Source organism: Mustela lutreola, chromosome 1 (genome assembly GCF_030435805.1).
Source record: "Mustela lutreola isolate mMusLut2 chromosome 1, mMusLut2.pri, whole genome shotgun sequence".
In the NCBI taxonomy this organism is placed as follows: Eukaryota; Metazoa; Chordata; class Mammalia; order Carnivora; family Mustelidae; genus Mustela; species Mustela lutreola.
In genome coordinates this window covers 285,164,585-285,178,522 of record NC_081290.1, presented here as the reverse complement: position 1 = coordinate 285,178,522, position 13,938 = coordinate 285,164,585, and the positions used below count along the sequence as shown (strand labels likewise).

At 59.3% G+C, this 13,938-nt stretch overlaps 2 protein-coding genes across 2 annotated transcripts; one reads left to right on the top strand and one right to left on the bottom strand.

Moving 5' to 3' along the window:
• The first annotated feature begins 1,660 nt into the window (after window positions 1-1,660).
• Window positions 1,661-5,629, top strand: LOC131816633 (double C2-like domain-containing protein gamma). The gene is made up of 11 exons (XM_059149560.1): window positions 1,661-1,784; window positions 1,868-2,241; window positions 2,414-2,493; window positions 2,570-2,641; window positions 2,842-2,951; window positions 3,051-3,186; window positions 3,314-3,367; window positions 4,653-4,804; window positions 4,902-4,983; window positions 5,149-5,245; window positions 5,321-5,629. Exons 2-11 carry the CDS (start codon window positions 2,004-2,006, stop codon window positions 5,449-5,451), a joined length of 1,152 nt encoding a protein of 383 aa, XP_059005543.1. The 5' UTR covers window positions 1,661-1,784; window positions 1,868-2,003; the 3' UTR covers window positions 5,452-5,629.
• A 364-nt stretch (window positions 5,630-5,993) lies between these two features.
• On the bottom strand, window positions 5,994-11,256 carry NDUFV1 (NADH:ubiquinone oxidoreductase core subunit V1). The gene is made up of 10 exons (XM_059149518.1): window positions 11,094-11,256; window positions 9,941-10,023; window positions 9,695-9,865; window positions 8,828-9,011; window positions 7,935-8,124; window positions 7,318-7,530; window positions 6,970-7,136; window positions 6,617-6,698; window positions 6,260-6,405; window positions 5,994-6,160 (listed from the first exon to the last, which is right to left on the bottom strand). The coding sequence occupies exons 1-10, from the start codon at window positions 11,163-11,165 to the stop codon at window positions 6,074-6,076; spliced, it is 1,395 nt and encodes a 464-aa protein (XP_059005501.1). The 5' UTR covers window positions 11,166-11,256; the 3' UTR covers window positions 5,994-6,073.
• Window positions 11,257-13,938: the final 2,682 nt, after the last annotated feature.

Below are 13,938 nucleotides of genomic sequence, written 5' to 3'. Positions count from 1 at the left end.
TTCTGTGGCAGCCGCATCTTCTGCACTGGGGCCTTGACCTTGAGCAGACCCCATGGGACAAGTGGCCTCCTGGCTGGGGTACCTCTGTCCCATCACGCTGTTACCCACTGAACAGTGTGGGTGCTTACTTTGTACTGGTACTTGGCTGTCACCACAGCCCTGAGGTGGGGCCAAAGCTGGCCCTGGCTGGTGAGACCAGGGCTCTGGGAGAAGAGACACCTTGCCCAAGTTCACGCCAAGCTAGGACTTGAGCCAAGCCCTCACTGACTCCAGCGCCCATACTCAGCCACTACATTATAGTTCCTGCTCCTGCCTCTGTGTTTAGCTGACCCCGTGCCAGGCGATAGGAATCCAAAGAGGAGCCCTGCTTGTTACTGCAAAGTTCCAACATGACCAGCTCCTACCGTGCACCAGGTTCTGTGCTGCCCTGACTTCTGGGGTGACCCAGTTTGGGGAGGACCTGAATAGGTCCCACAGATAATCATGTGATTATACATTCATTAAGCACAGACAATAGTGGAATTATACATCAGTTATATAGAACAGAGAGAGGTGGTAAGCAGTCTGTCCTTGTCACAGTAGACTGGGCAATATTAGCCTGGACAGGTGATAGGAAACTCCACCCACTAGCTGACTTTGGCAGAAGAGGAATGGTGATAAACTTGAGATATACTAGCTTCAGGCATGGCTGGATCCAGGAGTTCAGGGGCTCTCTTTCCCTTACTGTGCTTTCCACTATGTTGGCCTCACTCTTGGAGAATCTCTACTCTGCAGGTGAGAGGTAAGGAGCAGGCAACAGCTCTGGGATGGCACAGCACCAGGATCCCATCACCAGAAAACAGAGCTTCTCTCTCTGGCGTTAAACTCAAGAGTTGTACTTCGTTGGCCCTCCCTGAGCCTGTCACATGGCCCGCTGTAGCTGGAATTTATTCGTTGGCAGGGTCAGTGGGGAGAGAACTGGGAAGGAGGATGAACCTTCTAGACTGAGCCTAGGGAAGGGGGCAGTCCCCAAAGGACCAATGGGAAGAGAGAAGGGAAGGTTGAGCAGGTAAAAATCAGCCAAGTTCCCCTGCAGAGTGACCTTGAAACCAAAGGTGGGCAAGAGCAGGTCAGATCAAAAGGCAGAGGAGGGAAGCTGGGGTAGGAGGAGGAGCACATACACAAAGTTTAAGGTGTTTGAGGAAATAAGATTAGCGATGTGGGGGTGGGGAGGGGCCCCACCACTCCGGGCCACGTGCTGGCTCCAGTGATGGGTTAGGATCGCGTTCCAGGCTGGGAGAGGGGCAGATAGATGTCGATGTGGAAGTGACATGATTTGTGTTTGAAAAAGCTTGAGGTGCCAAGAGGCCCAGACGGTGGACGCCCTCCTCCCCCGGCGTCCATCCCCACTCCACAGGAGCCCTGTCACCTCACCTCCCCTGTGCCCCTCCGCACCTCCCAAAGTGTCCCCCACACCGCTCTCTGCTCCTACACACCTCCCCACGTGCTCCCTCCCGCCGCCCCTCACACTCCGCACCCCTTGTGTCATCTGTGGCCCTCCAGGCTGCTCACCTGGGAGCAGGGCGCGTGATGGTGGTAAAAATAGGTATGACAGTGTGTGAAGTGGGGGGCAGGGAGGTGGGCGGCTGAGCCCCTGCACTAGAGAAGGTGCCAGCCTTCCCTCTCAGTGGCGGGCCCTGTCACTGGGTCTGGGAGGCCCCTTGCTCAGGTTCTTGCTCTCGAGGGTCACCTCAGTCTGGCTTATACTCAGCGAACCAAAGCAGGAGGAACAGCTCACAGAGCGGGTGAGTAGCCGCGGGCCTCCTTCGGGCTGGAGCCCCCTCCTTCCCCCACCCCGCCCGCTGTGATTCTGCCACTCTGTCCTCAGGTCCTGGCTGCCACCCAAGACCCCCACCAGTGCCCTCGGGGATACCTCATCATCCTGGCTCCTTGGTCCGCCGCGTTCCCCCCGTCCCCGGCCTGTGGAGGCTTCTCTGAGTCCCTGGCCCCATGTCCAAGCCCCCATGGCAGGCACTGCAGCGGTGAGCCGGGGGCGGCCCCGGCGGGTGAGCATGCGGGAGCACATGGCCATCGACGTGAGCCCCGGCCCCATCCGGCCCATCCGTCTCATTTCCGACTACTTCCCGCATTTCTACCCCTTCGCTGAGCATACCCTGCGCACCCCCGAGCCACAGCCTGCAGTGACCCCCACACCCCAGCCGCAGCCTGACCCAGAGCCAGAGGGAGATTCAGATGACAGCAGTGAGTGGGGACAGGGGACCGGGAAGGGGGGACACTTCTGGCCCAACCTGGCCAGGGCAGAGTTTGGGGCGTCCCAAGCATCTGACTGGGGGAGGGCAGGAGGCATAGTGCCATTGGGGCAGCGGGGCAGGGGTGGAGTTGGGCGCTGACCCTGCCTGCCACCTGCTGTTAGCTGCCCTGGGCACCCTCGAGTTCACGCTTCTTTTTGACGCGGACAACAGCGCCCTGCACTGCACGGCTCACCGTGCCAAGGTGAGGATGGGGGCGGGGGTCTGTGGGCCAAGAGCCTGGGCCACAGGCCTGTCCCACATTCAACATCTCTTTTCAGGGTCTCAAGCCACCGGCCTCAGGCTCTGTGGACACCTATGTCAAAGCCAATCTGCTGCCAGGGGCCAGCAAGGTGAGGCTGACACCCAGGCCCCTACTGATGCCCCTTGGCCACACCCCAGCCCGGAACCCTCGCCTGGTCCTGCCGTGCCCCTCCCCACCAATGCCTGGACATCAGGCACGGAGCTCCCTGTCGCTGGGGAGTACATTGTGGGGGGGTCTACCAGGGAAGTGGGCCAGAATGGGGCCTGATCCACCCTACCTGGCCCCCAGGCCAGCCAGCTGCGGACCCGTACGGTTCGGGGCACCAGGGGGCCTGTCTGGGAGGAGACCCTCACCTACCACGGCTTCACCCGCCAGGATGCTGGGCGGAAGACTCTGCGGTGAGGATCTGGCCTGGGCCACAAGGGGGCAAGCCCAGGGTGGGGGATGCTGAGGTGGGGAGGCCTTGCCTGGCCAGGTCTGACTGGGGCGGCCACCAGGCTGTGTGTGTGTGAGGACCCACGGCTGCGGCGACGGCGGCAGGTGCCTCCCCTGGGGGAACTGCGGGTGCCCCTGAGGAAGCTGGTGCCGAACCGAGCCAGGAGCTTCGACGTGTGTCTGGAGAAGCGGAAGCTGGTGAGTGAGGCCGGCACCGGTAAGGGTGCGGGGACCAGGATCCTTGTGGTGGGCAAGCCGGAAAGAGGAGCAAGGAGGGGCCCAGAGCAGTGTCTGGCCAAGGTGACCAGGCCCTTTGCTCTTTCAGACCAAGAGGCCCAAGAGCCTGGACACAGCCCGTGGCATGTCCCTGTATGAGGAGGTGGGTAGGACGATCGGACCAAGTAGGGATGCGGGGGGCAGCCGGGGGCCCAGGCCGAAGCGCATCAGCCAGGGCCTGAGGCGGGTTGAGGGGATGCGTCCCGGCCCAGGTGCATCTGGGGAAACTGAAGCCATCGCTCTCACAGGCCCGAGCATTCGTAGTCCCAGGGCACAGCCAGACCCCAGGGTGTAGGCAGGGAGGGTGCCTCTCTGGCTAGAGCAGCCCCGAGCAGCTCTTGGGTACTGCGACAAGCAAAGCTCTCAGGGGGCAGAGACACAGACTGTGTAGAAGCAGAGGCTGAAACTGGTGGGATCCGTCCCTGTCCCGATCAGGTCAAGGTCCAGGCGAGAACGAACAGCACATGGGGCTCCCAGGCTTCTACGTCAACCCCTAGGGCATTGTGGGGACCACTCCTGGGGCTTGTAGCCCTAGACAGGCCTTTGTCAGGAGACAGAAATGAGTGCAGGAGGCCCCGTGCCAAAGACCAAAGGCATGGCCAGAACCCCACCCCGGGGGCTAGCGGGGGGAGGCACCTGCAAGGCTGTGGCAGGCCCTCCCCAGCTCCTCTAGGATGGAAGGGCCAGGCACTGCTGTCTGCCCCCTGGTGGAGCCGCAAGTTGCTGCACCTGCCCCACAAGTGGAGCACTTCCTGTCCCAGCCCCGGGCACAGAAGCACGACTCGCGAGGCAGGTGCCTTTCCTGAGAAGTGAATGTGAGCAAGGGGGCTGGGCTTTCCGTAACGGGATCCTGTGTGCAGCGGGCGAGGAACATTCTTCTGGGCATCCTCCCCAAGTCCTTTGCAAGCACCAGGGACTGAGGGTGGCAAAGGTCATTCAGAACCTGGTCCCCTGGGCGGTGAGGAGTGAAGGGGGGGAGTTTTGTAAATTTAGTGACATCTATGTTGTCAGGTAGAGAACAGCCTCTCGGAGCTGCTTCTGTGACACAGGGAACGGGGGTGATGGATGCTTAACGAGAGGCCATTTAGGAAGCTCCTAGCATGTTTGTGCCACTCAGACACCAGCGCCCTTCCTCTCCAGGACAAAGGTGCACTGGACTGACCAGTACCACAGCCTGAGCAAGCCCTTCCCCTTCGCAGGCCCTGGAGAGTACGGCGAATCTGGAAGTTCCCTTCCAGGGCGCCATTCTGTTTTGGGAAACAGAATCCTAACATTAAATTGTTGGCCCCGAATTTCTTTGCTGCCAGCCCAAGTTGTCCCGTGGGGGCGCACACTGGCGGGTGGGCGGGCTCTGGTTGCACCGGGCTGACCACAGCCCACCGCTGCAGGAGGAGGTGGAGGCAGCAGGCGAGGAGCGGGGGCGCATCCTGCTGTCCCTGTGCTACAGCTCTCGGCGGGGCGGCCTGCTGGTGGGTGTGCTGCGCTGTGCCCACCTCGCCCCCATGGATGCCAACGGCTACTCGGACCCCTTTGTCCGCCTGTGAGTGCAGATGGGTGGGCAGGCAGGTGGGCAGCGGGGGTTCCCCAGAACCCCTCTCTGGGGCCACACCTAAGCTGACCCTATCTTTCCCAACCAGTTTCCTGCATCCAAATGTGGGGAAGAGATCTAAATACAAGACCAGTGTTCGGAAGAAGACCCTGAACCCCGAGTTCAATGAGGTAGGCCAGGGCCGGGTGGGGGCAGTCCCAGCTACTCTGGGGTTGGGGAGGTTGGTGTTCTGTCTCACTCAGAGAGCACAGACCCGCCCCCTTGCCTAAGCCTGTTTCCGAACCTGTGAAGGACTCAGGCCCCTCCTTCCTGCCCTTCTGCCTCTTTCCCTGCAGGAGTTCTTCTACGCAGGCCCAAGGGAGGAGCTGGCCCAGAAGACACTGCTGGTGTCTGTATGGGACTATGACCTGGGCACAGCGGACGACTTCATTGGTGAGAATGCAGGGGAGCGGGGTGAGGGGCCCAAAGGGCTCCCATGTGGCTCCTGACCCCTGTCCCCCAACCCAGGTGGGGTACAGCTGAGTAGCCAGGCTGGCGGGGAACGCCAGTGGCACTGGTGTGAGTGCCTGGGCCGCAGTGACCACCGACTGGAGCTGTGGCACCCGCTGGACGGCGCGTCCCTCCAGCTCAGCGACTAGAGGGGGTACCCGGCCTGGCGCTGCTCACCACCTCCCGAAAACTGACCCGTAGAGCTGGGAGGACCTACAGCTGCCTCACCCCTATACCGAGCCCCACGTCCAACTGTTGCTTTCCTGCCCACCCTTCCCAGTTCATCCCGCGGCCCATCACAAAGCAAGAATAAACCTGCAGACCAGAGTCGGTTCCCTTCCCTGCCTGCCGCCTCACAGGGCAGACTGGGCCCCGCTCTCCTTGCTCCCACCCTCCAGAAGCCCACACTGGGCCAGGCCCAGGTCTGGACCCCTGGCCACTATTTTCCCCTAGTCACACTGGGAGAGCCCCCTGTCCTCACCCCTGCCATCCGCACTGAGGGACGGGCACTCAGGATGGCCGAGGACACACTGACCCACAGGAAGCCAAGGTGTGGATTCGTAACATGTCCTTGAGCTGACCTATCCCCACCCCGAAGTGGGGTCCAAGCAGGGTGCAGGAAACCTCTCACTCTGCCTGGGAAATAGACTCCATGAGTAACAGGCCGCTAGGACAGAGCAAAGAGCAAGGCCGCAGGAAAGCCGCGTCAGGAGAGCGGGCGGCGCGGGCTTTATTGTCCAGCCGCATGGCTGTCAGTGCAGGGCAGCGGGCTCAGGACGCAGCTTGCCTGGCCTGGTGCTGCAGGGCGAATCTCTGCATCCGCTCCTCAAGCTCCGGCCGGAAGTGGCGGATCAGACCCTGGAGGCGGGAAGGAACCGCGGTGAAGGGAGCCGAGAAAATCCCAGCACCCTGAGCCCTCAGCAGCCCCACCCCAGTGCCCACGAGCAGGGCAAGTACCTGCACAGGCCAGGCGGCTCCATCACCCAGGGCACAAATGGTGTGGCCCTCTATCTGTTTGCTGATCTCCCAGAGGGAGTCGATCTCGGCCGGCCGGGCGTCCCCCTTCACGAAGCGGGCCATCACCTTGTTCATCCAGTCCACGCCTGCAGCCAGAGCAGGACCAGAAGGCCCGATGATCCCCAGCCAGGGCGTGGGGCGGGGCCACGGGCAGGTGGGGCCCAGAGAAGGGACGGCCAGCTGGGAAGCAGCCGCTGTCCACTCAGTGTCCACAGCCCATCCAACCTTTGCCCGTGTGCCTAAGCCAGGCCTAGGGTGAGCCACAAAGAAAGCCCCCACGCCGCCCCAGGTGCTCACCCTCACGGCATGGGGTGCACTGGCCACAGCTCTCGTGCTTGTAGAACTCAATAAGGCGGGCGATGGCTTTCACAACATCTGTCTGGGGTGACCAGAGACAGTGAGCAGGCCCCTGGGCTGAAGCCTCAGCCCCCCAGCAGCACCCGAATGCAGGCGGCGATCTGGCCACCCCCTCCCCCACCCTGCACATCCAGCCCTGCTGAGACCCCAATGAACATTCTGTCTTGGGGGGTAATTCTCCCCTCTCCCAGTGACTGTGTCTCAGGTCACAGGAACTGGGATCCAAGAGCTGGCAGTTCTCAGGAAGCCCGGGGAGGGGTACTGACTGGGTGGGGAGCAGCGGTGGCCCTTACCGAGCGGTCCATGACAATCACAGCAGCTGTGCCCAAGCCCGTCTGCGCCTGCACCAGCGCATCGAAGTCCATCAGCACCGTCTCGCACACCGACTTGGGGATCAATGGTGTGGATGAGCCTCCGGGGATCACAGCAAGGAGGTTGTCCCAGCCACCTGTGACGCCTCCTGGGACCGCAGTCAGTCGCCAGATGGATGATGGTCAGGGCTGGGACCAGCGCACCTACCTAGTCCTGAGCCCAGGACCTCTGTCTGCCCCCGTGCGGCGCCGCCTCCCTAGACCCTCCCACCCTGGCTCTCTCCACCGCCATCCCGCCCTGCTCTGGCCCTGGGTGGCCCCAGGCCTCACCAGCATGCTTTTCAATCAGTTCCTTCAGCGGTACAGACATCTCCTCCTCCACGGTACAGGGGTGGTTCACGTGGCCAGAGATATTGAACAGTTTGGTGCCTGAGTTGCGCTCACGACCGAAGCTGGCGAACCATGCACCCCCGCGGCGGCAGATGGTGGGGGACACGGCCACGGTCTCCACGTTGGCCACGGTTGTAGGGCAGCCGAACACTCCTGTGGAGGAATGGGATGAGGGACTGGTGGCCACCAGAGGGTGGCGGCAGGTGTGATCAGGTTCCCAGCAGTGGGGTCTGTCCTAGGATCCTGCTCTGTGACCCAGCTCCCCCTCACCCCTTCGTCAGTCCCATCCCCGATGGGACCCTGAACTCCAGCAGGCACCGCACTGCCTCCTCACCCTCCCTCCCGCTAGTCCCTGGAGGGCTGGAGAGGACCCGGGTGTCTGCCACGGGGGCATGAGGGACTGCAGGCAGGGCCTCTGCGTTGTCACCACCCTGCTCTGTGTCTGGACCCCAGCCCAGAAGAACTCGGAAATCCCCTAAGAATGATCAGCGGGGACGTGAAACCAAATGGGATTCCACATGACACAGCACACGGCCCAGGACCCGGCCAGCTCTTACCCACGTCCGCGGGGAATGGCGGCTTCAGGCGGGGCTTGCCCTGCTTGCCCTCAATGGACTCGATGAGCGCCGTCTCCTCCCCACAGATGTAGGCCCCAGCTCCACGCACAACAAATACGTCAAAATCATAGCCAGAGCCGCAGGCGTTCTTGCCGATCAGACCAGCCTCGTAGGCCTCTCGGATGGCCACCTGTGGGACCGGAGTGTGAGGGAACCACTCCCGCCAGCCCAGGAACACTGTGTGGTGGGGAGTGACACAGGCCCTGGAACCCCGTGTTCATAAGAGTCTAGGAAAAAGTTCCCCTTGGGCATGAGCAGAAGATGCTCTGGGAGAGGCGTAGGGATTTTACAAAGTGTGCTACTTCTGTAATGACAGCTTAACAGTGTCTCCAGCTACACATATTTTTAAAAGAAAGGCTGAGGGAATACTGAAAATTTTAATAAGCAGTTTCCTACAGGTAGTGGATCCGCAAGAGATCTGTGTATGTGGACAGTTTCCTATCTTTACGTAAGTTCTACTTCTGCAACAGAGAAAAAGACCCTCCGGGTTGGTTTTAAAATATGTAGCAGTAACACTGAAACACAATGCTGCTATGGGCCAGGGAACCCTAACCCTTTCCCTCGTCACTGTTGTACAAGAGCCTAATAGAATGGTGTGAGACTCTGGCTCTGGACCCATCACTACAGGGGCCGCCGAGCTCCAAATGGCTGAAATGACCCCTTGGCCCTTTTGCAGAAAAATGCCTAGGAGCCCGCCCCTGCCCCAGGAGTCACAGAGCCCTAAAAGCCTCCCAAGCTGAGGCTCGGGATATACAAAAAGCACCCGGAGGTAGCTCTGGGGGCCAGGCACACCCAGCACCTTCCCTTCTGTGGAGGCCCCTCCCCTTTCCCACCTGCAGATTGGAAGCCTCATTGTAGAATTCCCCTCTGATGTAGATGTAGGCAGCGCGGGCGCCCATGGCCCGGCCCCCAACTAGGCAGCCTTCCACCAGCTTGTGGGGATCGTGACGCATGATCTCCCGGTCCTTGCAGGTGCCCGGCTCCCCTTCGTCTGCATTCACAACCAGATACTTGGGCCTGTGGGTGCCAGCACATTGGTGAGGCTACACGGCCACTGGGGCTGGGCCTTCAACTACACACTACCCCCCTCCACCCAAGGAAGCCTCAAAGATGTCTCCCTGTCCCCCCAACATGTCCCCAGGGGCTCTGCTTGCTCTCCATCAACGACAGCAAGCTCACTGCTTATTACACCTTTGCGTGGCTCGACCCCGGGTAAGATCGTTGTTCTGTTCAGTGCCAATGTCCCCTTGTGCCTTCCTGAGAGACCAAAACTTGCTCTTGGTCACAGAGAACCTTCCTGAACCTCTGCCATATCTCTAGGGTTAAAAGGAGGTTAAGTAGTTGACATTTGCTTTCTAAGTGCCAATGTGAAGGGCAAAAGCTATTATGAAAACTTTCTAATCATTGCACAATATCCACTTGCAAAAAAGAAAACTGAGCTCAAAAAGACCAGGAGATGCACAAAACTATAAAATTAGAAGACAGCATTGGCCAGTAAGTCTGCCTCAGTCAAACTCTTGTGTTGATTCTGCTACCACTGAGGAAGACTGGAGAGAACCGAGTCCCATCTACTTATGCTCTGGAGGCATTTTCCCATTCACTCGCTCTTAGTTTCCAAGGAAACAGCCCCAAGGCCCAGGGAAGCCCCAGCCACCCACGAGGCTTCTCCTACAACCCCGTCTCCGCCTCCCCACACACACCTGCCATCCGAGGGCTTATTCATGAAGCTCCATTTGAGGCCAGTGGGGAACCCAGCACCTCCACGGCCTCGCAAGCCAGATGTCTTGACCTCGCCCAGGATCCAGTCAGGTCCCTTCAGCAAGATCTCCTTTGTCTTGTACCAGTCCCCTCGACTCTGGGCACCTTTCAGCCTGGACAGAGTGGGAAAGGCATTGAGGAAAGGCCCTGCTCCAGGACCACCCGCCGAGCTAAGGGCACCATCTCACCTCCAGTCATGGCGACCATAAAGGTTGGTGAAGATCCGGTCTTCATCCTTCAGTGAGCCAAACGAGGTTTTCTTTGCTGCTGTCTGAAGACACAAAGGGTCAGGTGTCCTGGCACAGTTCTGGGGTCAGGAAGGGCCTGGCCAAAAGTTACAGATTCTTGGGTTCCCCCGATTAGTTGGGGCTGGGCTGAGGAGAGGTTAGTGGCCTAAGCCTCAGCACTCTTCGTGGTGTCATACCACTACTACCACCAGTAAGTTTAGCAGGCATATTAGGCTAAGCGTCTGGCGTCCAAAATGCCATTTCATCCCCATAACCCTAAGACACGAAAGACTTCCTCTGCTTTACGGAGGAGGAAACCAAAGCCAAGAACAAACAGAACTTGCAGAAGGACACACAAGCAAAAGCAGTCGATGGAACTGGAACTCAGGTCTGCCGTGGTCAAAGCCCACACCTGAACCACAGCCCCATACTACCTCCCTGAGCCCAGTGGACACTTCCATTCACTTGCCTGGCTGTCCCGCCGGGCCAAAACTTGGTCAGACCAGGGCCTGACATTACTAACTCTCCTGGAGACAAAATGTGTTTACTGGTGCAAAAGGAACGCTTCCCTGGGGCTGGGATACAAGGTGATGGAGGGAGACCCACGCGGGATAAAGCTGATGAGAAGTGGGGTCTGTGATTCCATCTGACCCAGTGGCGAGCATCCCAGGCGAGAGCTAAGGGTACCTGGCTTCCAGGCTGCCAACCCCTTAAAAGTCATTACAGGGAGCAGAGCGCTGGATAGGGAGTCAGGAGACTCCCCTCCCCAAAGCTTGTTTCCTGCACCTGTAAAATGGGGGCAGTGCAGAATTACACTGTACAAGGCTGTCCCAAGCAGGAACGAGACACGGCCGCTTCCCCACCTGCACAATTTCCCCCTATGTCGCCCGGCTGTTAAACAGGGAAGCCAAGGAACCGAGGGCTGGGGAAGTCAGCCTTCCAGCGGGACCCATTCCGCTCTACGCCTAGGCCGGAGCGGCAGCCTTCCTGCCGGACCGGGGGAATGTGGAGGGTTCTCTAGAAGGCACTACAGACCCAAGGGGCGGCGCGTGCACAAGCACTGCAGCGAGACCCGGCCCTTGGACACCCCGGCCGGAGGCAGGCTGGGCCTCACCGTGTCGCCGCTGAAACGCACAGACACCCGAGCGGGAAGCGACCCGCTGAGCAGCCGCCGCGCCGCCAGCATCGCGGGAGACAGTTCAGTCACCTCCCGCTGTCACCTTCACGGCCCCGAACCCAAAGAACCAGCGCGCCGGGGACGCTAGGCGGCGCACAGGAAAAACGTCACGCGCCCTGGCTCCAGCTGCGCGCCCAAGCTGCCCTGCGCCTCTCTCGCCCCGCCCCCGCTTCCTCAGAGGTGGGCGGAGCGACCAGGAGTAGCCTGTCTGTCGCGGCGGCTGCTGGGAAGTGTAGTCCCGTTGGCCTCGGGGCCCGCCTTTCCCGTGTGCAAGTCGACGCTTCACCTCATAATGTCCAGCTCCTTTGCTCGGCCTGGCTTGTTCACGTGCGCTTCCGGACACCGGACTTTCATTCTTTTTCATTCTTTTTTTTTTTTTTTTTTTAATGTCCGTTCTATTTTAACCCAAGTTAACAAACATCGCCTTCTGCTGGATTCTGGTGTCTTCTGCCTTCTAGAGGTTCTGCATTTAGTGTGCACTTGTATGCACAAGTGTACGGCCCAAGGAGAAATCAGCCTGGTTAGGGCCGACGGCCGTCATGACCAGGTTGTAATTATTCTGCCTCAGTCCAAACCTGCAGACTGATCTCTCTCCAGCCCTGCTCTGGACACCCCTGGGCCCAGTAGCGGCAGAAAGCAGGGACAGCTCCAGAGGCCGGCAGGGGATAGCTAGTGGAGGTATTCGGTTGGGGGGAGACCGAGAGAGTGGAGATGGTGGGGATGGTCAGTGAGTGGCACATCCTTTTGCTCTGGCTGCTAAGCTCTCCCAACCAGTGCTGTCCTCAGCCCCTCAGTAGGGTCTGGCACTCCACACTCCTGCTGGAAGTCTTGGAGTGGCCACCACTGCCTTCACAGTCAGGCCCCCCAGCCTGGCATTTAAGGGCTTCACCTCTCCCCTGGCAGGGTCATCAGGCCCACACCAGGTCACCCACGCAGCCCCTGCTCAGGACCCCCTCTTCTTGGAACTTTACTGTCCTCCCCTATTCTGTGTGCCCTACCCCTGCCCCCCAGAAGGTCACGCGTCCTTTGCTTTCTCTGGAAGTCTCAAAAGTCTGATTAGCTCGCCTTTTTTTTTTTTTCATTTTTTTTTTTAAGATTTTATTTATTTATTTGACAGAGAGAGACACAGTGAGAGAGGGAACACAAGCAGGGGGAGTGGGAGAGGGAGAAGCAGGCTTCCCAGGGAGCAGGGAGCTCAATGTGGGGCTCAATCCCAGGACCCTGGGACCATGACCTAAGTCAAAGGCAGACACTTAAGGACTGAGCCACCAGGCGCCCCTAGCTCTTGTCTTTGTCATTTTGCTGGCACCCTGTGGCTGTGAGATGTCGCCCTGGTCCTGTGACAAGCATGGCCTTTTCTGTTCTCTCGTCCCGTTGCTGTTCTTTGTCTCTCCTGCTAGTTACAAACTCATTTGCTCTGATTTCTCCAACACCCCCCATAGCACCCTAGAATAGAGTTAACATATGTGAGAAGAAACTGAGGCCCACAGGGGTTTCATCTCTCGTCCGTGGGCACGAGGCTGCTGAGCGGTAGAGACGGAATCAAATCGAGGCCTTTCTTCCTTTTTGGAGTCCCCTGATGCGCCCCCGCCACCCCACCCCAAACACACAGAGCAACTAACACACATGCGAAAATCACTGCAGACGTCAGTGGTCGTCCCAGTAAAGGCACCAAAGCTTCAGCATGTTGGCTGAGGACCCAGAGTACCAGGCCCAGGGCCCAGCAGTTCTGGCCCCCAGCCAGCAGGCCCCCACTCCTGGGCAGGGAAAGAGATTGCCCAGCCAGAGCTGGGGATTACACAGCTAAGCCAGGGCTCCGACCTGAGTCCATGGATCCCTCTCTCTGGGCCAGGAGAAGGGGGGGCAGGATAGAGCCAGAGGGTGGATTCCCTTCCCCATCCCTGTCTAAGTGTGTCAGGGGAACATGAGGCCATGGGGAGAAGGCAGGCTGGGAATGTTGTGGATGGGGGGTGGCTGGGCATGGGGCAATGGGAAACTGAGAGTGAGGGGCAGGATCTCCTGTTCATTTAGTACCAGGCTCTGTGCCAGATACTTTCCATGTGTCATCTCCTTAATCCTCCCTCAACCCAGGGCGGAGGAATGATGAGCCCCCGTTTCCAAAAGGGGACAGAATGCACTAGCAACGCTGAGTGGCTTGCCCAAGACAGCGCAGCTGCCCGAAGTCAGCCTGAGGGTTCCTGACCTTAGACCCTCACTCAGTCCCCACCCATCCAGGGCTCCCACTGGCCCACCCACCTCCGTTCAGCCAATTCTGCCTTGCAAATGTTCCTTGTCCCTAGGTCCTCCTGTCCGTCCCACGGCCATGACCGGTCAGCTTTCACCTGGAATTTTCCAAAGGGGCCTTAAGGTCTCCCAGCCTCATCTCAAATCTCAGCCCTTCCGAATCCTCCTCTTCACCATGAAATGAAGGGGATTAAATGTCAGATCCATTTTGTCTCTCCTTTGCCTGAGACCCTTGGTGGTTCCCCAGTGTCCTCAGTACAAAACCCAAGGCCCCTGGCTTGGATTCAGGACCAGATGCTGACCTCTGCTGTTCCAGCTCTATCCACAGAAGCAGGATTCTCACCAGAGAATCCGTCTTCCTCCCGTTTCTTCTCCTCCTCCCAGCGAGCCCTTTGAATGTCACCTTCCCGGGAAGTTTTCTTCCACCACTCCATACACCCATCTCAAGCGACAATTGCCACGGGACCTGTATGACAAGGGCATGATGGCATCTTCTAGTTTCTCCAACCCCCAGCACAGAGCTTCTCAACGGAGGTGG